The following is a 24,012-nucleotide window of genomic DNA, read 5'->3' as shown; positions in this document are numbered from 1 at the left end:
GCCGTCAGTGCATGTAGGGGCGAGACCGCGGGAGCCACTTGCTCAGAGTGAGAGAGGCTACAGGGACGAGTGCAAGGCATTAGGCAAGAAATAGGGAAGAGTAGCATAGTTTAAAAACAATATTTTAGTGCAAAATGCTATATTGTTAAAAAATTATTTGATTTTTCGGTATCAAATGTGAGGAAAATTTTTATATATCATAATTATTGATACATTGCCCAGCTAATGAGTAGCCAATCAATTCCAGTGCATATAAATATACAGTCACACTTTCCTCTTAATTTTTTGGAGGAAAAAAAAGACTCAATTTTGGCATGCACTGTAGCACCCCTGCTCCTTTCAAAGCAGGAGTGCTACAGTGTGCTAGGAGACGAGCCTCCAAGCCGAACACAAGCAGCCTGATGGCCTGCTATAACCCAGAGCAGATAACATCAGAGGCTACTGCTAGCAGAGGTGACATTTAAACAATCTGTCAGAGCTGACTGTGCATGTGCCTGCAACTGTTGACCAGAGAGAGAGAGAGAGAGAGAGAGAGAGAGAGAGAGAGAGAGAGAGAGAGAGAGAGAGAGAGAGACACACGCAGAACAAGGCAGGGAAAGACAGAAAGAACACGGGACTCTTACCATATTTCATCCAACCGATTCCATAACAGAAGATGTTGACCCTCATGTATTACAGTTAATGTTCCTTAATAATTCAAACACATTTCTTAAGACAGCAATGACCTTTCAAATCTGTTCGTGTTGACCTGCTTTCACTGAGGTTAATTACTAACTGCAGCATAGGCTGAGCTACCTCCCATTCTCTTGGTTTCCTTTGCAGTAATGGAGCAGATAACAATGATAACATGAGACGTTAACAAGACATGGCATGACCTCAAATAAAATGTTCAATTGCTCAGCTTTGAAGACAGCCATGGTGCTGTCCAAATAAGAGAGAGAGTAAAGAAAACTCACCGGAAATGATCAAGGGGAAAGCAGGAAGAGAGCAATTTCCCTTCCAAAAAAAACAGATGGAAACAGTATATCCACTATTTCCAGATAACATCGAAGATGTTATCCTTTGGGTTGTTTTTACAGCTCAACAACAACATACCTGTGCAAAATACATCAAGCACATAGTTGTAAAACTAAAATCTCTTGTCACAATTGGTGTGTTTTAGCCCGGCTGTCAAAGTCCACATGGGCTGCATTCCACTTATGACCCATGTAGTAGGGTCTGCTCAGCCACATGGGGCCCTGCTGGAATGTTTGCAATCACCCCCTTGAAAACGTCAGTGGTGCATCGCGAGGTTTAAAGTGACTCCTGAAGTATTCCATGCTTGTGAGCTTAGAAATTAATTTATTAATCATTGTTTATTTTCAGTGAACTGAACCCCAGAGCCACCAAGATCTTTTTCTTTAAGGAATCTTTGTAGAGAAATCTGTCATTCTATCATTAGACACATAACAGGAGGAGACAAGAAAAACTGTGTGAAGTCCAGGTGCCACGCGTTAGCCTGACTAAAATGTAGCTTAAAAGGGGGGCAGCCTAAAATAAAGCAGAATTCAAGCCTCGCTCATCCCTGTGTTACAGGCTGCCACTCACAGCAAAAGGGGACCAGAGAAAGAATGAAAAAAAAGAGAAACTAGATGCAGGAGTTCAACAGCTTTCTCTCTGGTGTAATGCAGCCTCTGACATGTTGATACAGCGCAGCCAGCGGTAGCTTCAGTTACACTAAATTTAAACTAGACAGATGCCACACATAGTTACTCATGCCTCGCCCCGAGGAAACAAACGTCTCATTCATCACACTGGGTGCTGGGACCCCCTCTGTTGACCAGGGTTAGGGGGCATCCACACGGTGATCTAACGCCACATGGACACCTCATGCACGACTGTCTGACCTTTGACCCGTTAGACTTTTTTCGTTTTTATTGAAATGCAATACTTGGATGTCAGAAAGTATTGCTTTTCACGCACACAGCATTTCACTTTAAAATGGACTTACAAAATCAAGCTGTATTTGTTTATCAGGGGATTAAATATTTCATTTATTTAATTTCTTATCGAAATACCTTTAGTGTTTGGGTTCAAGGACAGAATGCTGCAAGTAATACATGCCTGTGATAAATATTCATAAGAATTTTAAGAATAAAACATTTTAATTAAAATAAAATAAACAAAGAAGTAAAAGGAATCCACACCAGCAAAAATGTTTTTGATGAAAAGACTGGAAATATACTTAAAACAAAAACCTTAGTTTACGCTGTAGTTTGAGTTTGCCATTGGTTATCATTAAGAGAAAGTTAAGTACCGTTTCTGCCACACTTCACAATGCCTTGTATTGTAATAACAGCTGTTTGTCTGAGTGATGGCGCCCACCCCTCAGCCGAAAAGTCTAGACAGACACGCGCGGAAACGAGGCACACACCTGGCTTGAGCCCGGGAGGGCCGGCACACTCACCTGGTGAAGTGGCACACAACATTCTTCCACTCCTCTCCTCGTTAAGATCGCAAAGAGCTCGAGCAGTAAAAAGCTGAAGGCTGCAGACGTGGTGGGACGAAAGGGATTCTCCTCCTCTAAGTACGAGCGAGTCACTAGAACCTGCCGCCTGCCCTCTGCCACTCTCTTTGGGAGCTGAAAATAGTCCACCATGAGAGCGATGTAATTTCAGTCTTTCAGTCTTTCCCACGACAAGGACTGAGAGGATCGTGCTCTTGGTTCACAGAGGCAGAGCAATGACAACAACACAGACAAGGGCAAGAAAGCCTCCTCCGCCAGCTTCTCTCAGCTTGATCTATTCATTAGGAGGAAAATATGCTTTGACAAATCCTCATATCTGAGCACGGCAAAGAAAATCCTACAAGTAGAAGAGACGTCACAGCCCATTACCAGAGCAAACCCTTATCTGACTGGTAACTAAGTGGCTGTGGTGACTGCTGGCATCTGGAGATTTCATTAGCCTAGATCAGTCTCTCTGATGTGACTGGTGGTCTCTTTCATATCCTGAGAAAGCAGGGAGAGGAAAGAAGCTCCAGTCATCCTGGTGGCAGATCTGAAGCTCACTGTGCCGGTACGGCGATAACTAACAAACCACAAAAAACTTCTTTTGAAAGAAAAAAAAAAGGTGTGCTCACAGAAAAGGAATTAACAAAAAAAAAAAAAAAAAAAAAAAAAGGTTTATGCAAGGTGAGCGAAAATGCCGTTTGTTTGTCTCTGCAGTAGAGAGAGAGCAATGGACGCCGTCTCCTTGTATTCCACCCTGCCATATGAACCCCACATGGCATGTCTGGGCAGAGAGCCAGACACCTCCATACTGGATCCACTACTCCCATCATGGGCACGATACCCCCCACCCCCACCCGCCCCGCCTGCCCACCCGCCTCATATCACCTCTCACACCCAATGAGGCCACTGTAAAATTGTGACCTGCATAACCCAGTGCTCACCAATGCCTTTTGCAAACACACAATCTCCTCACAATAAACAATGTAAACAACGAAACAGTCTTAGAATAACTGTGTTACCTCCATATGTGAAAACATAAAAACGAATACCAAATATATGTTCTATAATGAGTATGTACAACCAGTGCGTCTGTTCAACTGTTTGTAGATTAAAGTTGGTTTGAAGACTGTTCAGTAGCAGTCATCATAATCCTGACACATTCTGCATTCTTTGTTTCACAATGACAATTAATCCAAATCAATGCCAGCTCAGTGCCTTCAGCGGATTGCCAGATTGCAATTTAGGATTTAAAAAACAAAACATACACATTCAATAATGCCAAAGGAAAAAGTGCTCACGAAAGTGAGACAAACAGGCAGCAGGAACCTAATTTTAATCAAAACACTCGATGCAACTGGTTTTCATCATGAAAATGTGTTTGCAAATAGTGTGGTTAAGAAGTCAGAAAAGATCTCAACAGACAAAGCCACTTCTTCAATGAAACTAATCCCATACAGTATGCATGGTTATTTACCTAAAAACTCAATTCAACAAAGAATGAAGCATCTCATATGAGATTTATTACAAAGTAAATTAAATTTTGATTGATAAAAGAAAGTTAAAAAGAGCTTCGACAATCCGGAGCCACTTTGTCATGAAAGAACGTATCTTTGTTTGATATTATATTTTAAGGACGGTTTCCCGTTGCCCTGCCTGGGTCTGTTGTTTTCATCTGCTGCTATTTTTAGTGGAAAAGAGGCTGCTTCTATGTCATGATTTATAAGTTAAGTCTGTTTCTAATGGGCTGTTATTGACGTGCCAACCTTTTTTTCCTCAGGATAGATATAAAAAAATTCTTTGACTTTTGTTGTTTTTTTTCTAGTTTTTTTAGACTGTCCACATGAGGGTTTTAGGTTTGAGGTTTAAATTGTGTACACTAGCTTTAACTCAGTAAAATCAATTGCTAACTATTTTTTCCTAACAAAAAATTAAATCCATATAATACAGGATTTGATTTCTGCTGTATATCTGTCAAAGAATTGCAGCAGTGAATTTGCAATTAATATAATTTCTTTGAGTGCACAGGGGTAAGATGGTGAATGGAAAGTCGTTTCCAGTATTGCTTAATGAAGGTCAAATTATGCAAGAACTTTGACCATCAGAATAAAAACTGGCAGTTAAGCCTTTGTATCAAAAAGACATCTTTTGGGGTGTTGTGAAAGTCACATATGAAATCCATTTGGCTGATTTTGGTGGTCTGAAGACTGTCACCTCACAAGGACAAGGCTTTGGGCTTTGGCCACTCTGTTGACATGTTCTTCATTCAAAGGAAGCTACTTCGAAGGGTTTGGACTGTCTAGTCAGATTAATTGCAGACTCTGAAGTATACAGACATAATTGTGTATGACTATGTGTGGGTTTTCTGCAACTTGTTGGTCCAATGAGTGACGGGAAGTTCTCCCAGCTGAAGCTAAACGGATGAACATATAAAGCATACACAACTGAAAGATATTTCGTCTTAAAATTCAGCTTGTGCAAACTGCGACACACAGCTAGTCACAGTAAACAGAAGAAAAAACGCTATTTTATGGGTTGTCTGCACCCAAAAACAGGTGTGAGGATACGCCAGTCATCACAAGATAAGACAGCACATCTCTCTCCATTTGTGTAAAGCAGGGTTGGCTGGTGGTGAATTTCTTAGGTGGGATGCTTCATCACTCTTCAATTTCAGCCAATATTCTGAGTGTTAACTTAAATACAGTGCGTTTATAAACCAAATGGCAATGAGCAATTCAAAAACAGCCCCATGCCACAGCCATCAAATGGCACTGATCGGTTTAATTTTATGTCCTTCCTTTATATTGTTAAACAGTAATTAGTGGAATATTTTCTCTCCGTGAAATACATGACGCCTCTGTCAACAAGCTCCATCTATTATCTCATCAAATCAGCCCATCGCAGCAAGGAAAACAACTCAACAAGTAGTGTGTCAACAACCTTTCATCCCTGAGAAAACGTTACAATACAACATTTTTCCCTTCGTTTTAACAGTAAAGTGCAGACAGAGGAGAATAAAAGTCACTTCACTTGTTTCATGGACCAATGAAGTGGTTTAAAAATGTAGTCATTACTTCTGAATCACATCATCTCACTTTCTAAGCAATCTACTTAACAGAGGAACTTCTTCTCTTCTTCAACTGCATACGATCAGGGGAAAACCCTCCCAGTGAGTTTGGCCAGCGCCTCTGAATAAAACAGTGGAATACTTCACCTCGAAGAGTGGACGGTTTCCTGAGCAACAAGAAAACAGAAAATAGGAGGAAGGAAAGACAGACACGCGTACGAGCAGACAAATGGGAGCAGAACAAAAAAAGGTGTGTTGTGGTGCACTTACACAGATTTCTAATCACATTCACCTACGCAAGTTCAAAGAGAGCGAGCCAACTCTCGGCTGAGACGAGAGCGAAGTGCACAGGAAGTCAGCATTCATTATTAGTCGCTGTTTCTTTGAGAAGAAGAAAAAAATTCTAACTAAAGATGTAGATTTGACTGATCATTAACATGAACTTCTACAGTGCAGATTGAAGCTTTACAAGATATAGCCTGAGCTGCCAGCGAGGGCATTGAAATAATGACAATGCTACATGTCGCAGGGTAGACAGTCAGTCAGGCAGAGAGCTCATATATTCACACTCAAGGTTCTCTGGGTTGCTACAAAAACAAGCCCTGACTTGAGCCTCGCCTTCAGAAAAGGAGACCAACCTAGAAGTGTACAACTCCCTGCTACTCTGGCGAAGTCAACCTGTAGTACACTCCAGTTATTAAATTGGACAGCCTCCCCCCTTTTGAGCCAACTCATACAGTCCGGACCAGATTAAAACCACTTGCACAGTGGTGCTTTTATTCCTACGCTTACTCCAAAATGCAGTTTCCCCAGCCCTCATTCCATCTCCAAATCAAACTCCTTTTTTAAGCAAAGGAAAAATTGATTTAGCATTGCACAAGCCAAACCTTCATAGAGTTCTTACTTTGCGCATGAATGGGACACAGCTGGAGAAGTCACTGGTTCCTGCGGTCCGGACCCAACAACAGAAACAAATGAAGAGGCTGAACTCAGCAGTGACGGACAGACCAAAGCAAAAAACCAGAAATTCTTCAACTTTGGGGTTTGAATGTAATTCATCACTATAATTATGTTACCAAACATGTCTACGATATGGTGTTCAAAATCATTCCACGAAAACCTTTCCAGTTATTTTTTCATGGAATAAATCCGAACCCAAACCATAAAAACCCATTGCTTCTGTCATCACTCAAGTATGCATTCAATTTTTTAACCATAGCGGACAACTGATTTTTCCAAAGCCTCTTCGGCTATTCAACCAGTCGTTTCACTCTAACATCACCCGAGTCCAGCATACACCGGACGAAATTCTACTTGTTTTTCAGAAAAAATGCTGCTGATATGTGCCTGCAGTATGAGTATCTCTCTTTGTAGATGAGTTAACATTGGAACTTTTAAAATTCTCGACAATCATCCAGAAATTAATAAATTAGTAATAACTTCTGAAAGACACTGGCAAACAACTATTTCTACCGTCCTGCCTTTTTGCCCAAAGTTAGTGTATCCTTCATGTCATTCTGTCAATGATGAATTTCACTCATTTGCTTCAGGGTGTTGCTCAGTATGTTTGAAAAAAAAAATACGAACAAGGTATCAATCCATCAGCTATGATCAATACATCTGCAAAGTTTCAATTCTAAGTCAAGGTCTGACTCATCCGATGCAGTCTTCAACAGTTTTTACAAGACAACTGTCTGATTTTATCACAAAAGCTGAAAGCATGTTTCCACTCAAAACACAAATTCTAGATTGTATCTCAACAGAGTTAGAAAACATAAAAATACTGAGTACTGAAATATGAAAACCACAACATTGTGTAAAATAAAATCAGTGAAAAAAGGCTTTGATTTCACTTATCTTCATCATAGCTTATAATCTAACAAGAGTAGACAATGGGTCAAAAACTGATACGCAATACTTCCACCTTGTTCGATTGAAGGAAATTGTCACTTCATTTGCAGTGTCAACTCATGCTGACATTGTTTTGTTTTCTTATTCTAATAAAGATTTGATATTATGTTGTTATTATGAATTAATAAGCCCACTGCATGAGTTATTGAATTCACATCTTCCCCAATTTGACTTTGGCCTTTCAAATTGCCTTATAAACTACCATCCTATAACTGTGGCAAATCTTTTCCCCTTCTGCAAACAGAGAGCCCAGAATCATGAAATATTAGTATTTATTTATTTATTCATTTAGATTCGTGCTGTCAACATTTCACCAAGCATGGTATAGATCTAATTATTATTTCAGCACATCATGTTGCTACTGTAGATGATCAATTGTTTTGTTTTAGACTACTATTTCATTCTAAAAATCTTAAAATTATACTAATGTATTATATCTTCATGTACCAAAAAAGTAATAATTTAATCGAAAATAAGAAATGTTTATGTAAAACAATCTATGGCGGTCTAAGGCTATATATTTACATAAATTTAATGTATTTTTGTATTTATATATTCATGACATTTAAAACTAAAAAAATAAACATTTTAATTAGATAAACATCTAAATCATCTTGATTCTCTCACTGTTAGACCAGTAACAAAGTGGGAAAATTATATGAACTTAAGGAAGCTTGTAGTTCTGCTATTGTTTTACATTTTATGAAAGTAAAATTCAAGAAAATTCACCGAGTATAAAAAAACAAAAACAAAACAAGACATCGTTATTTATAGACATTAAAGGCACAATCCTGAGGGCCACTTCAATTGTATACATGTCCTATGTTCTCCATGGACAATGATCAGGTTCAGTGTGGTGACATTCACACTGGAAACTTGATGTTTTGTTATTAGGATGGAAATGTACTTTTTAAATGGTAAATGCCAGATCCAGTTTGGAAAATATTGTTCTGGTCTTTTTAAGCCAAGTCTGGATAACCCAAAGCAGAAAATATGTAACTAACTGTGGATAAACACAAACAGGGTTTCCTGGAGCTGATAGAAATCCAAAACCCAAGTTAAAAATATTATGTTTGCATTTGCAAATATCAACAACAGTGAAACTTTCATGCATTTCCATAATTAAAAAAATTTGTTTTACCAAGAGTGCATTTAAAAATGAATGAATCCAAATCTATTGAAGACCGTGTTTGCTCGCCTCTGAGCCATTTCAGCAGCATATCTGCTATGAATTCATCTGGTTTACTAAACAGTGTGTGACTAACTTTTGACAGCTTTGTGACAGCATGTGCAGGTTCACTACAAAGCCTCACTTAACGTGCACTTTATCATCCACAAAGTGCAAACCAGTGCAAGTAAATTGTTTCAAGTTCACAGTTAACACGGAGTCTGTTGAAGGAAAAATCTTGAGGAGGTTAAAAAAAATGGGAGTGCTACTGTCAAAACATAATTACAGCACTTGTGCTAAATCTGCTAAGGCTAGCATGTGAAGCTAATGACAGCTGGTGATGTGGACGTTCAGAGGAGCTGTGCGGCTGTCGCCTATTACTCCTCAACAATTAGGAAATATGAATTAACACGAGTTTGCTATTTATTTTATTTCACCAAGTGTGAAGTTGCAGAGCTGTGCTGAAGTCGCAGTAGCAGCTGAGTAACTTGACGGAGCACACCGCCTTAAGTTTACTACCATACACAGAGCATGCCACCGGGCACCGGGAAACACACCGACCTGCGGGGCCTAAAGGCTGCTGCTGCCCGTCCTCCCCGAAGATCAGTCTGAAGTCCAGCTCCTCATTCCCGGGGCAGTTTGCAGTAGTCATCGGGTTTGACAGCTCGGGTTTTTACCCCGCCACTCGACCGTCGACCGCTGGAGAGCAATTTCCACACCGTCCGAAAATGTCACACCATTTGCCAACCTGCCGCGACGGTGAACTTTTAACTTCGGCTCAATTATTTGTGCGAGCTTCCGGCCATACACGGACCCGTGTTTTCCGCTCGTTTGTCAAATCCAAAAGACACAAGTCGCGGCTGCGCTCCTCTTCCTCGGAGCGACAGAAGAGAGCGGCTTCAACTTCACAGGAAAGTCGCGCGCGCTACAACTCTGTGTCCTCTGCCGCTACCGGAGCCGCCGTTTATCCGCTGTCTCCCGAAAGGAAGCCGGTGGAGCGTCCGCGAGGCTGTCCCGTCCCCTGGAACCGGTCCGCGTCTCCGCTCCCGTCGGTTACTGTGTGTGTGTCTCTGCCCCGAGCTCCTATCCCAACTTTTACTAACCCCGCGTGACAGGGCAGTTCCAGCGGTGACGTCAGCAGACACAACACAACACACTGCACGGAGCGCGAGCGCCCGTGCACACGCACGGACGCACGCGCTATGCAGTTAATAAACATTCTAGCAAAACAGGCTTGCTGCAGGTGACCTGCCAAAAGAAACGCGCACATTCGTGTGGATTTGTGTTTCGTCTCGGAATAAGAAAAACTATTTAAATCTGAAAATTTGTCCGGACCGAATCGACGGTTTTTGAATTTTGCCTCCTTTTTGCTTTACCTTCTAATTTGCTCTCGATGCAAAGCTTATTTCGGTAATTATTGACAACTTATCGGTTTATTCAATATAATATATGTGTGCAGTGGTGCAGTGAATAGTGCGAATAAAATACTTTGCAAAATAACTTTCGACTTACTTTTGTACTGTTATCTGATCATTCGTTTTTCGGGTACTGTATGCTACATGCAAACAGAATGTAAGATACCTTATCTACAAACAGATTTTGTCTGTCAAATGTAACGTGTAAAAACTACTCTTCAAGTCACTGTAATGATTAAAGGATTTTAATTTCGATGCCTTAAAAGTTTTATTTCCTCTTCTAAAACAGTGAGTTCCCAGAACTCATGATGTACGTTAATTACAGTGAAAATGTTTAGACATGAATTATAAATACATTGATTTGATTGACTTATAACTTTGATTTGATCTCATCCCATGAAGCACATATTATAAAAATGTCATCACTGTATTTGACCTTGTCTTATTTAAGTCTACAGCCACTTTGCTCTATTTAATTGGACCTTCCCTTCCATTCCAACCACCTACAGTTAGATTACATCCGATTGCACCTGGCTCTCATTGCTGTCTTTTGTGTGGTTTAATCCAAGCCAGGATTGGTAAGTGTAATGACATGCTGCACTTTTTACCTTTAGATCCCTGGAGCCTGTTAGCACTGAGGCCCATTAATTTCTAATCAGGCAATTTAGCATCGTGAATGGGCTATGCTGCCAACTGGGGACTAAGTAAACATCTTGATCATCCTCTTTTTTGGTCATTTATGTTGTAGATGGTACTCTAGTATCTCCTGTTTGAATTCAGTGAAAATTTGTCTGTTTATATTTCCAAAGCATGAGGTTTAAACCTGTTTTAATTTGCCTCTTTTATTCCTCTATCTTTGGGGTTTACATGAATATTTCTCACATAGCATGAGCAATTATCCCAATGTATTGTCTGCTCAGATGGTGGTTTTGCACTGTGCTTTTCGCCCAGTGGTAGTGGATGGATTATTTCTTTCCAAAATGTAGTAATCAAGTTCTTACCAAAAGTTCATTAAGGATTCAAAACAGAGGTTTAGTTCAAGGACAGTGGAAGATTAATGAAGAGATTTTACACAAGCATTCAACATATCCAATAGTTTTCCATGATGCAGTTTAGTTCTGAGATAATATACCCTGCTCTAATTTATTCTTGTCTGTCATTGTGCCAAAGAGATTCTGTGCATTTCTTGTGCAAACGTACAGCGAGAGTAAATCTCTAGAGAGAATAAAGCAATAGTAAATCCGTCTCTGAATGAGCTGGTACACTCCCTTTAACCTCTGTGTCTCAATCCACCTCATCAATCTCCTCAGGTTAATCTTTATTGGGTAAGAAACAAGCACAGAGGTTGGTGCACTCTCAAGCTATAACCTGCTGCTACTTTGGCTTTAGTTTAGTATTCGGTTTTCTGTCTCCATGTATCTTACCTCAGTTTAACTTCCCATGTGTTAACGTATCAGTAATAAGTTATATTCATTATTGGCAGTATAGAGAACATATGTATATTTTGGTCTGATGCTTCCACCATGCAAATACTCACACTTATACTCACATAACCTCAGAGAAACAGTTTGGTAAAGCAAGTTTTTAATGTTTCACCAAAGCTTTTACCAACACTGATAAGCATGGCTATAAAGCTCTTTTATTAAGTGTACATCGCCACTCCTATTGTATTTAGCCACTGTGTGATGCAATGCCAGTGTTTTATTACCAAGCTGCAATAAGAGATGAAAAATGTACACACGCCCACAAACACACATGTGCACACACACACACACACACACACACACACACACACACACATTCCTTCACACACACACTTTCAGCTGACACCAACTTTTTATTTTCCTGACACACCACATATACCTACTAGAATGCTAGAAGCATGTGGGCGTACAGACAACCGCTCAGCTCACAAGCACATCTGAAAACATCAATATCACATTTCCTGTGGTCTTTATTTCCAAACAAAAGTGCAAAGTTGATTTTCTTTTTTTTTTAAATAATTGATCCTTTATGAAGCAGTTTATGTTAAGCATTCGTTATTCTGCTGGGTTGGTTTGATCGCCTTCAGTTTCCTCTTGACTTCTCTGAATACTTTGATGACGGTCTCTTTTATTAACCTTTAATGCTCACACTGTTTTTCAATTATCAAGATGTTTTACTGATTAAAATGGAGATGCATGCTTCTCTGCATAGAACTGACAATCCTGTTTCTGAAATGTGCACGCTTGCTAAAAGCAGTACTGATATATAAACTATGCTATTTAATGAAACCTTTGCACAAAGTACCATTTTTGTTACTGTCATATCCATATAAATCCCCTATATGTTGAATCTCCAATAGTCACAATAAATAGCAATTGCTGTTTGATTATTTTAACTTAAAAAAGTTGACTAATCGTTCATTTTCGTTATTTAAAAAAATAAATGACAAAAAAGCTAAAATTGTGAAAGTAGAAATGATAAGTTTGTAAAATTGAATGACCTGAAATAAAAAAAAATATGCTACATTGATTAAAAAAAAGAATGTTCATCAGAAATGATTTTATAAAACATGTTCTGGCAATTTATGTAATAAAATTTAATTAAAAAAAGATTTAAGCAAATACTCTAACTTGTAACTTGTCAGATATAAAATCTATGCTCTACTTTTACTTTCTTCATGCATTCAGATATGAAGCAACGGGATTCTCACATGACTTGAATGAACTTTCTCCACCTGAGTCTAATTCAGCTTACCTGCATCTCTTATCTTGGCAGATGACCTTTGAAGGGAGAAGATAAAGAAAACAAATCGTGTGGGTGGCTGTAGATGTGGTTTGTGATATTATGTTCTTGTTGAGACAGTTAAGAGAGAAAAAAAACATCTGCCCCCACACTGGTCCTGTTTCAGAGGTGTCATTCTTTCAAGGATCTAAGTTTGCATACATTTGCAGAAATGCGCTGCAGCTCAATGTTCATGAAATGTCAAAGAACAACAAACAGCTCGCTGCGTCTGCATCAGAAGGCCACTTGATGAGGAATTGAAATAATTTACTGTTAAAAGGTGAAGAAAAAAGAGAGAACAGAGGAAGTTTTGTCACAGTTATTTGAAACATAGGCTTGTAATCGTGGAAGCTTATATTTTTGTGATTCACGTGGATGACAGTGAATATGCAAAATTTGTTTGAAAACGTATGATGACTTTGTTTATAAAGAATAACTAATACAATGAGAATTTTTTTTATTTATCTCAAAATTTTACTGTAGAAAAGGGAACATGGAAAAGAGTTCAAGCACTGCTCTGGTTCAAGTTACAAGTGACTTGAAATATCCTGTAATGTTTTATGCTGCCCCCTTTTGTTCGTTCAGTGAAACTGAATATTGACTTTTTCAGAGAGCAGAGTTGAACTGTTCACCCTCTTATCAACGCTTTGATCAGACTTTAAAAAAAAAAACATGATGTAAAAATGTATCTGTTTTAAATACTTACTGTTTTACTTATGATGATTATCAAATAAACTACATTTAAATATTCATATTCGCACTTATCCAGTTCAGTTCACAGGGATAATGGTTACCAGAGCAGTGGCCCGGCCAACATGTGACAGTCTATTGGTGAAAGTGTGTGTGATGCTCTGAAGCTACAGAAAATCAATCAGTGAGCCGATCCATCCAGCACATGTAAAGGCTAGCTGATGTGCAATCAATGCTAGATGTGACAGTACTGATGCTGGCAGCTGGTTGTTGTGTTTTTATTTATTTATCTATTTTCTTTTTTCAGTATGCTGTGCACAATTCTGCTGTTATTTACATGGAATATTCCAAGAAATGTGGGGATTAAAACCCAGGAATGAAATCACTGCATCACACTACTGGAGACAGAAAGACTGCAGAGGTCTGAGTTCCCCTCTGGACCCTCCCTGAGTGCATGCCTGGAGAGATTAGCCCCCCTTTTTTATGAGCTTTACACCTGCAGCAAAGCAACTTCACTAGAATAGCCTGCTATGAACTCCCGGAGAGACAGAAAAGGAACAGGACTGAGTTTTCACTTATTTGCACATTTGAACTGGGCACCAACACTAAGGACATTTATATTTGGTACGTTATTTCTTTGTTGTGAAATACACCTTCATAAAGAAAGCATTACACATTTAGAACACCTGATTACTTTCCTTTTAAATGGTGACACATTTGCAAAGAACAGACATTTGTAGGACAGGCAGAGAAAAGCTGTTGGGGTTTGAAAGACAAGGATTTTTTTTTCAGCCCAACACTTAGCTCTGCTGCTCATCCCACGAATGATTCTTAGAAGTGTGACACCAGTTGAAATAAAAAGAATCGGGTTTTCCAAGGGTACACAAATTATTAGGAAAAAATACAACAAATAAATAAACTAAACAGAATTTCCCTTAGTTTTTGTGTTTACTTTAGACAAAGATCCACAAATAAAAATACAATAAAAGCATGGTTATTGTGAAAAACATGCAAACACATTGAGAGAGGTGAATGTTTTATTTCCTCACAGCCTTTGCAGTGCCTTGGGCTTAGTTTTTTTTGAAGAGAATTTATAGCAGTCAGTGATGTGGGCAGGTATTGACAGTCCACACTGTTTCAACCACAGTGCTTTTCTCACCCTGGTCTGAACTATACAGTATCTGACATCATATAAAATGTAAATGTGCTGAATGTCAGGTCAGGGATCAGCTGGTTGACCGAATTTCAACACAAAGGCCTTTTGAACACACTCTTTTTAAAACAACTCTTATAATAATTACATTATTTGCAGTTCGAAGTCAGTTAGTTCACAGCAACATCATAGCAGCTTGCAGCTTTGATGGGAATGTATGGAATCAGCAAGATGGGGATGAATTTATACCATAATGAACTGTCTCTTCATCTAAGTTTTCTGGTTGTTTTGCCTCCTTTGCCTCACTTTGGCTGTATATAACCCGTTCAGGTCCTGGATATACCAATCCAAAAACAAACAAAAAAAGTCAATAATTGGAACTGCTCTTTGACTACTAGCATGTCTGAGATGTAGCTGGTCAGTTGAGATTGGCTCTCAGCGCCCTGATATAATATATATCTTTCAAAAAAGGGCACAACTAAAAGTATCTGTCGCTGTATATTATGTGTCTTCTCAATTTCTCAACCTAATGGATGAAAAAAGTGCAGTACAGCCTCTGAAAACTTAATCCCTTACGTTTCTTTGTGTCTCTCCTCTCTCCTGTGCTTCTTTTTCTTGTTTTATTAGTTTTCATGTCTTCACTGCAGCTTGGTAAGCTGAGTGCACGCGCTGACGCACAGCCCCGCCTACTCGTGACATCATCAATATGCGTCGTCGAAGCGTGGTACTGTGACTGTCGGGTGTGAGAAGATGTCCTGAAATTCGCTTTTTTTTGCATCTTTAGAGACACTTTTATCGATTCGGGGTGGATTTCACTGGTTTAACGTTGGAGATTATATCGCTCACTTACTGTTTTTGTTCTCAGAAGGTGAGTTTTTGCCGCCAAAGAGCCAGTCGGGTATCAGAATGCACTCCGTGAAGGTTGGATATTTGTCTTTGGTTGCGTCCAGAGCTCTCGGATCAAGCAGAGTTTCTCGCTCAGACCTCATCAAAGTGTCGGCAGGCTGCGGAGTTCGTTATTCTGCCCATCAGGCTCGCTTTTGCCAGACAGCATCGACGCCGGAAGAAACAGTGGTGATCCGTGTTCCTCGGTATCTGCAGCAGCGCGTTGAAAACCTGAAGCAGGTTCGAGGCAAGAATACGATCAGAACCATCAAAGCCGGCAAACTCCTCATCCAAAGCAAAAACCCTGTCCTGAACCAGTCTGTGGGTTACATCCTGGGAAAGTTCGAGCAACCAACCCTCTGCTCCAAAGGATGGAAACACTACAAATCATTCGGGGACTACTTCACCATCAACAGCACCAAAGCTGTTGCGCCTTACGTTGCTGGGAATCAGAAGGAGGACGCTAGTCAGAAACCATTAGCAACATTTGACAGGTTCCACATCTCCAAAGAACTGGTGGAAACACTGGACAGCATTGGCATCACTCATCCTACCACTGTACAGCTGCAGACCATCCCGAAGGTCATGAGAGGTCATAATATACTCTGTGCTGCGGAGACGGGCAGTGGGAAGACACTGTGTTACCTCCTGCCTATTGTTCAGAGGCTACTCACTGCCAAGCAATCTCAGATTACAGAGGAGACCTCAAAGAACGTTAGCGCTTTGATTCTTGTGCCTTCCAGAGAGCTTGCTGAGCAAGTAGCAAGCGTGTCCAGAGCTCTGTGTGATCCATTTGGCCTTGTCACACAGACTTTAGGAGGTGGGCAAGGTGTAGGACACATCAAGATGACTTTCCAGAGGGACCCTGCAGATATTTTAGTGTCTACACCAGGTGCTCTTATAAAGGCTTTGCGCAGACGTTACCTGGATTTGAATGAGTTGAGCTTCTTTGTGGTGGATGAGGCTGACACCATGTTCGACCCCAGCTTCTCTGACATGCTGGAAAAGATCCTGCAGCATACCAACATTGCTCGTGGCCCTAAAGACACAGAGGGCCTTGATCATAAAGCTCAGCTGCTGGTGGTGGGGGCAACCTTCCCAGGTGGGGTTGGAGAATTACTCAACCAGGTGACAGATCTTGGCACGATTGTGGTAATCAGGAGTAAGATGCTGCATTATCTCATGCCTCATGTCAAACAGACATTTTTGAAGGTGAAAAGTAGCGATAAAGTCCTGGAACTCCACCAAGCCTTGAAGATGCTCCAACAAGAGAAACCCGGGAGTGCTGCTTTAGTGTTCTGCAACAAGTCTGCCACTGTCAACTGGTTGGGCTACTCGCTTGATGAGATGGGAGTTGAGCACGCACGCCTGCAAGGGGAGATGCCCGCTGCCGTGCGCGCAGGGATCTTTCGCTCCTTCCAGAAGGGCACGGTGGACGTGCTGGTATGCACAGACATCGCTTCACGTGGTTTAGACACATCTCGAGTGCACTTGGTTGTGAATTATGATTTCCCAGAATCCCACACAGACTACATTCACCGAGCAGGGAGAGTTGGGAGAGCAGGAGGGGCAGAGGATGGGACGGTGCTCAGTTTCGTCACTCATCCCTGGGATGTGGAGCTGGTGCAAACGATTGAGACCTCTGCAAGACGGAGAACGACTTTACCCGGGATGGAATCAGAAATACACGAGCCAAAGCCAAAAGTAGAGGACGCAGAAAAGTAGATGTTTTGTTTCTCTGAAGGTGTTAAAAAGTAAATCAATAACAAGTGAGTTGGTATTTAAGATCAATAAATGTGCCCCGTTTATGTTCAACTTTCTGTGAATAGAAGTTATGCACATTTTTTGTATAACACTGCACATTAAAATATTGTCATTTTGGGTTATTTAACATGAAGTAAGGAATATTTTTGATATTTACGTAGTACCATTGTGTTATATTGCATTCTTTTAAAGCACTGATGAACAGTTCTGATCTGGGATTATTTCCAAAATATTGTCGTTATTGTTCAACAATGTTTTTGTTGTAATTTAAAAGGTGTCATGTATTTTGTGTCCAAAATAATAAAAATTGTTCAGTTCCAGCTATGTTTGCTTATTAAATTCAAATTCAGACGCATCTCAACAAACCTAGACTGATTTTGTGTTGAAAGTAGCTCAAAAAAAGTAATGTATTTGCCTTTTTCAAGCTAGCTTATTTAAGCAATAGAAATAATTACAATCTACAGTTAGTGTGTCATCTGAACCATTAAAAGCCTTTACGAGGACCAGAAAAGGCGCTTGTATGTACGGAAACCATTGGTCTCAGGACCCAAAAGTGATTGAATGCAACCCCTAAAATCATAACCAAAAAGTGAAGAATCAACAAAGGGAATCACTATAAATGATCACTAAATAATAAATGACAAACTTGTAAAATGCATTAACAATGTAGTGGATGTACAAAAATGAAATGTTAGTTTATTAAATAGAACATTTTCTTTTCAGTGTCAGGACAACAAAAACTGCTCTGTATTACTGAATGCATACGTATACCAGGACTGATTGATAGATAGATAGATAAAAACTTTATTAACCTCCCAAGGGAGAAATTCAGGTGTCCAGCAGCACACACAAATCATTCGCACGCAAATAAATAAATAACAACAGTACAATAAAAGTGCTCATAGTGTACTCAGGCACATCTGTTATACAGCCTGATGGCTGAGGGGATGAATGACCTCTTGCTCAGTTCTGCAGCGCAATGACAGGAGCCTGTTACTCCGTTACTCTTTTGAGCTGCGACTGTGTCGTGCAGTGAGTGTTTGGGGTTCCTCAAGATACCCTGCATTAGAGCCCTCATCCTTCTCTCCAAGACTGCTCCAACAGAGTCCACCTTCCTCCCCATCACGGATGCACACTTCCGTATCAGTCTGTCCAGCCGATTGCTATCTGTTTTTGTCATACTGCCACCCCAACAGACAACCCCAAAGAAAACAGCACTTGCAACAACAGACTGATTGTGGTTAAAAATACGTCCCTGCTTTTATTACCTATGAAAGTAAAGTATGAATTTTGGGCAGCTGGCTACAAAGACTGGGATTGAGGGCCACATGTAGCAAAAGGAGTTGTTCAATGCAGTGTGCGTATTTGTACCACAAGGTGGCAGTATATGCTAAATTTTAGTTTCCCCGACATGATCAGCAGAATGGCTTCTAATGTTTTGATCCTCTCTGCTCAGTGCAGTTCACTTGACATGTAGTCTGGAGGATAATGGCCAAGCTCACTGGCTTTTTTTTAATCATTGATTTTTTTTCCCAGCTCTAATATAGATATAGTTCTGAACAAATTCCTCCGCTAAGTCGAATAGGCTGAGTTATATATGATATGAAAGGGAAATTCTTCTGGTGTTATAAAGACAAGTTCAGCAAGTGACATTTTAACCAACTGGTCAAGCTTGTTGTGAATCATAAACGATGACAACAAAAGGAAAAGTGAAACAGCGTGTGCTCTCACCGTGAGATGGACGCTTCATGCCTGGTGATTTATGCTGAACCATTTGTGGAAGCGCAGAGATTACAGGGGCAGACGGACCTCAGTGTGAGGCCTGCAGACCACCGGTGTTAACGGCTCTGACAGTAACAAGGGGCTTCCAGCAGAATGTCTGGAATTTAGCTGTGGTTATCCTTCCCCAACTGGGGTCAACATCTTTAGTCTTTGCCCCCTGCCTCCTCCCCTTTAGATTCACATTACACCCAACTGTACCCTGACAACAAGAAGCCAAGCTCCACTTATAGCATATGGAACAACTGCCTCCAATCCCACAACTTATATTTTCGTCCTCATTCAACTCAACTGACTCCTGTTAATTTAAATAACTTAATATGTTTAATCAGATGCCAGTAAGTTTCCCAACCGTATTTCCCAAATACGCGGGGTTACTTTCAACCAGAGAACCATCAGGGATGAGGTATCAGACTGATTTTAGTCCAGGGATCACTTACAGCTCAATTTAACCCTGAGTGGGCTGAAGAAGTAAAATTACAGCATAATAATCTTTTGCTAACCCTTTGGTGATATGTTATTAAAGTATTCCTATTTCATTTAATATATCTGTAAGAAAAATAAGTGCACTTTCAACAGTTTACCACTTTCAGTGAAAACTTGTGGTCTAAATAAAAATGAAATGTCCACCATTGATATGCACCCTCACCTTATGGCTCTGCTCATCATCTTTCAATACAGCTCAGGTCTCAGTATTACATAAACTATTCCACTATTCCCAGTAATTTAATTGAGACAACACTTACTTCACGGAAAAAAAAAAAACTGTCAAAGTCTGAATAGAAAATTAGATTTTTCTCTACCCAGCTACCCAGAATAGAGGGACGTGGGAGAATGATCCACCCACTCACATCAAGTATGTTATTGAAAATAAAAGTTGGAGCTCCCACTAACTTATTTGGATCATATTTTCTCCTCAGACAGCTGTAATGTCTTACCCTTGACCAGGATGATCCTGTGTTGTTCCCTCTTTGGGGCCTCGCTCCACAAGTTGAGGACCACTGCTCCTTGATCTGAATGTTTTCTTCAAATAACTGAACAGATTTGCCGAGATTTTTTTTTATTATTTGTTTGAATTATTATGGTTAGATAATCACGATTTTTTATATATTAATAACATGCATAATATAGAATTTGTAATATCAACGTCAAACCACTTCAGATTAAACCTAACAGAATGGAGTTGTAGTCTTATGGGATGTGGAGATAAACATTTGGACTACAAAACCTTTGGGCCATCAATAATGACGCATTTCCTCTTTGCCACACCGGAGGATAATCTCCCCCTCCCCTTTTAGATCCACACACACACACACACACACTCTCTCATACTCATCCTCATCCATACACGCGAATACGCACAGTGCTGCTGCGCGCACGCTGTCCGGCCACTCGGAAATCTCGCTCAACGCGCAGGATATTTTGGCGTCGGGAGCAGGACTGTCGGCTAATGTGCATCTCCTCCGCGCAGCGCTGCCTGAAATGCCCCAGTAGAGGACCTGAAGGTAGGTAATCGGCTTATTGCGGTGCCCATCTCTCCCGCAGCAGACGCTCAGATCCGCCTGACCTTCTCCGGGACCGGGCTTTACAACCAAACTGCACGCTGCTCTGTCTCCCTGTGTGTGTGATAGTGTGTGTATGAGTGTGTGTGTGTGTGTGTGTGTGTGTGTGTGTGTGTGTGAGAGAGAGAGAGAGAGCGAGGGATAGAGTGAGCACAGTGTGAGTCCCAGCCTCTCTCTGTGTAACTGCAGTTCAATCTGTCCTTTTTTTATGATTATTCTGAATGGATCTGCGTCCGGTTGAGACGCCGCGATGCTGCTTTGAAAGCAGGGAAACTTGCGGAGCCTTTTGAATCGTTTTTTTGTTTTTTCTTAATTTCTGTGTGTGAGTGTGTGTGTGTGAGGGAGAGAGAGAGAGAGGTTTCCCAGAGCTGCCGCTGCTGCAGGGGGTCGCTCGGTGAGTTTGGGCTTCTCCTCCCCTCTTCTCCCGAGGAGGTAAACGTTGTTGCGGGATTCGGGGCGCGCGCCGTGCGGGGCGGCGGTGTCGGTTCTGGGTGTGCAGAGACTCCCAACAGCCACAGAGTTCATGAAGCGGCTGGAACTTACATCGCACCGGCCGGGAGGAAAAAAAAAAAAAAAGAAAAAAGAATCGGCCTCCGCCATGTTTCCATGTCAGCCGGGCTGCCACTAATGCCACAGACGATTGTTCCCAAGTTTCTTTCCTCCTCTTGATCTGTGCGCAATCCGTGCATGAGGCATCGGAGGCGGCTGCAACCTGTGTGTGTGTGTGTGTGTGTGTATGTGTATGTCTTCACTGACATAGCTGCCAGGGCTGATCCCCAGCTTGGAGCCGTGGGCGTTATTTCCCACGCTGCCTTCCTAACCTGCAGCATTCCGTATCACGATCGAGGGAATCAGGACGGCGACGTGTGGAGGAACGTGTGGCGCCGCAGCAGCGGCTTGCTGGGGATAAATAGTGAGGATGGCAGCCAGTGTCGGCTCTGCTGCCACACCCCTTCAGAGAAAGGCAAGGTTCAGATAATCATCCTTAAAAAGGAAACGCGGATCACATGTTGTTAGTGCTGCGGGGAATCTCGTGATATCTTAAGAGAAAAAAAGAAAAAAAAAAAAACAACGTCCTCAAGGAGAAGGAGAGGCCGTATGATCACTTGGAAGTGCCAAGTTTGCGCGCAAGGATCAATAGGCTCCATGCGACCGTGGCAGTGTGTGTGTCCATCAGCAGCCAATGAATTTTAGTGAGTCAGTGTCCTGGTGTGTATGGTGAGCTGGTTAGGAGTCAGACGTGACAGGTCATATGAGCTGGAGGGGGGCGGGGGTGAAGCAGGAGATGCCTGCAATGCTTGATGTGCAAGTGAGTTTCCCTGGCAGTTTAATGGGCAAAAGTAAATCCTCCCCTGAAGCCCCCATGCACACACACACACACACACACACACACACACACACACACACACACACACACACACCTACCTACCTCTCTCCTCACCCTACACTCCCTCACCCCCCCTCCTCCGGCTCCTAGACCTTGGCTTGTCAGAAAAAGACACATGACCTTATAGGCAGTGGGCTCCTGTGTGTAATGCCTGAGGAATGAGCCGCTCTCCTCTGCCTCTTTCTCTTTGTTTCACATCCTCAAGGTATGTCTCGCATCGGTCTGTGCACGGTCTCTGATGGCGCTCCCTGCGGGATCGCTCAAATATGTCTCCCACCTCAGAAAATCCATAGTTAATAAAGGTAGAAAGAAAATTGCGGCAGGAAAGAGAATGTCATCACACCTCTTCAGGTTGCCCCGTGATATCTGTCCTTTCAAAATGGCAGCAGGCATCTAATGAGGCTCTGTTCGTCCGGCTCTGATCAGCTGTGCCTCTGTTACATTTCTGTGAAAATGTCATTTTCCCGAGCCTCATAGTTAACCGTCACTATCAGCCGCCGCCGCCGCCGGTGCTGCTCCTGCTGCTTGGTATGCAGCTCTGCCACCAGCAACTGTGCTCGATCATTTATTAAACTGACCAAACTCTATCTGGCTTTCCTGACATAAAAGCAGCAATCAACGGCGGTTTCATCACTCCAGCAACTGCGCTGACCTTTTGGAGAATGTGTTGATGCATTCATTATGCTATAAGCATTTCTCAAAGCCACAACAAATACAGTATTCACAGTGTAGCTGTTCGCTCGCTGAGTGCTGAAACCAGGTGTGTTGAAGGAAAAGCAGCAGGTGAATCAGTGAGAGGATTTGCTGAAATGGCCGAATGCTAATATGACACAACATTAAAGCAAAGTATCTCATCATGGGAGACTCATAAATCTTCACCATTCATTGGAAATATGCATCTCCACTGGAAAATAGCAAATTAAGTTATGTCTTATTAATGGTGGCATTCATTTGACTGTTGAGCAGCCTTGGTTGACCATCTTTCGATGGCCATGTGCTCCCAGTTTCAAGGCCCTGTATTGGATACTCATCAGGCACACGTGGCCAATTTATTGATCTGTCTCTATGATTTGCGTGAAAACCAATTTGCGTTGTCATCAGTGACCACAGAGAGGAAGTACTGAACAAGCCCATAATGACACTTTAATTGTAATGATAGTGCAGTGGACCAGAGAAAGGGAGCAAACAGATTGTAGTCGCCACGATTGAACAGAGAAAACCATATTTAGAAAGTGTCGGTATAATGGTCACTCAGCTTTGCAGATGCATTACTTGCATATCCTGTTAGAGATAACAAGTGCAAATAGGAAATGCTCAGCCTGCGATCCATGTGCCCCTTGTCTGCACAAGCTGCTCTATTAACATGTTTTGTCTCTGGAACTGGAAGGGAATAGAGAGGAAGCAGCACAATTAAAACTCATGAAGATCACATTTGTCAAACCCGCTACAGATTATTTGTTAAATTTCTAACAAGCAAAATCCCTTGACGTTTGTTCCACAGTTGTTCAGAAACATAATTTCTGTGCTTTTAATGTTGCAGTGACCTCGTGGAGACCCTTTGTCTGAGCTGCTCTCCCCCAAGTGCAGCTCCCAGCTGGTCACCTGGAATTAATTCTGTGTTTTCGTAGATCTGAGCTCCCGCAACAAATGTTTGGACGAGGTTGCCAGGTCGGTAACCAAGCATCGGTGTTTGGCTTACAAAATTGGCATAAGGAAGTGTGAGTGTGTATTTGTTAGTCCTGATTGGGTTGTACTTGTATTTATTGGCAAGTTGCAAAAAAAAAAAAAAAAAAATCCAGTGAACTTCCACAAGCATGATCACATTTCACTCATTGGACTTAAAGGTGGAATTCATTGTAGTGAGAACATGTTAATATGGAGAGTTTCACTTCCAGCAATTCTAATTGTAAGCCTGATGTCCGACAGCCTCTGTTGGAGGATTTATGTTTTTCCATCATTAATCATCAAACTGTCAAA

The 24,012-nt window shown here is 41.3% G+C and overlaps 3 protein-coding genes across 4 annotated transcripts in view; 2 read left to right on the top strand and 1 right to left on the bottom strand.

Annotated features, from left to right (window-relative positions):
* nfatc3a (nuclear factor of activated T cells 3a) overlaps positions 1-9,701 on the bottom strand; it is a 58,099-nt gene extending 48,398 nt beyond the window's left edge. Inside the window, exon 1 of the mRNA XM_030090072.1 lies at positions 9,196-9,701. Within this exon, the coding sequence (XP_029945932.1) occupies positions 9,196-9,286 (91 nt within the window). The 5' untranslated portion in view covers positions 9,287-9,701. The remainder of the gene's footprint in view (positions 1-9,195) is intronic.
* A 5,692-nt stretch (positions 9,702-15,393) lies between these two features.
* Positions 15,394-17,594, top strand: ddx28 (DEAD (Asp-Glu-Ala-Asp) box polypeptide 28). Its single transcript, XM_030090084.1, has one exon. It carries the CDS (start codon positions 15,565-15,567, stop codon positions 17,266-17,268), a length of 1,704 nt encoding a protein of 567 aa, XP_029945944.1. The 5' UTR covers positions 15,394-15,564; the 3' UTR covers positions 17,269-17,594.
* Positions 17,595-20,445: 2,851 nt separating this feature from the next.
* tln2a (talin 2a) overlaps positions 20,446-24,012 on the top strand; it is a 94,407-nt gene continuing 90,840 nt past the window's right edge. For both annotated transcript variants that reach the window (XM_030090063.1, XM_030090055.1), the window contains exon 1: positions 20,446-20,591. The gene's annotated coding sequence lies outside the window, so the exon portion shown is untranslated. The remainder of the gene's footprint in view (positions 20,592-24,012) is intronic.

This window comes from Salarias fasciatus, chromosome 1, assembly GCF_902148845.1.
Source record: "Salarias fasciatus chromosome 1, fSalaFa1.1, whole genome shotgun sequence".
Classification (NCBI taxonomy): Eukaryota; Metazoa; Chordata; class Actinopteri; order Blenniiformes; family Blenniidae; genus Salarias; species Salarias fasciatus.
The sequence above is the reverse complement of the archived record's forward strand: the minus strand, read 5'-3'. Positions and strand labels throughout refer to the sequence as shown.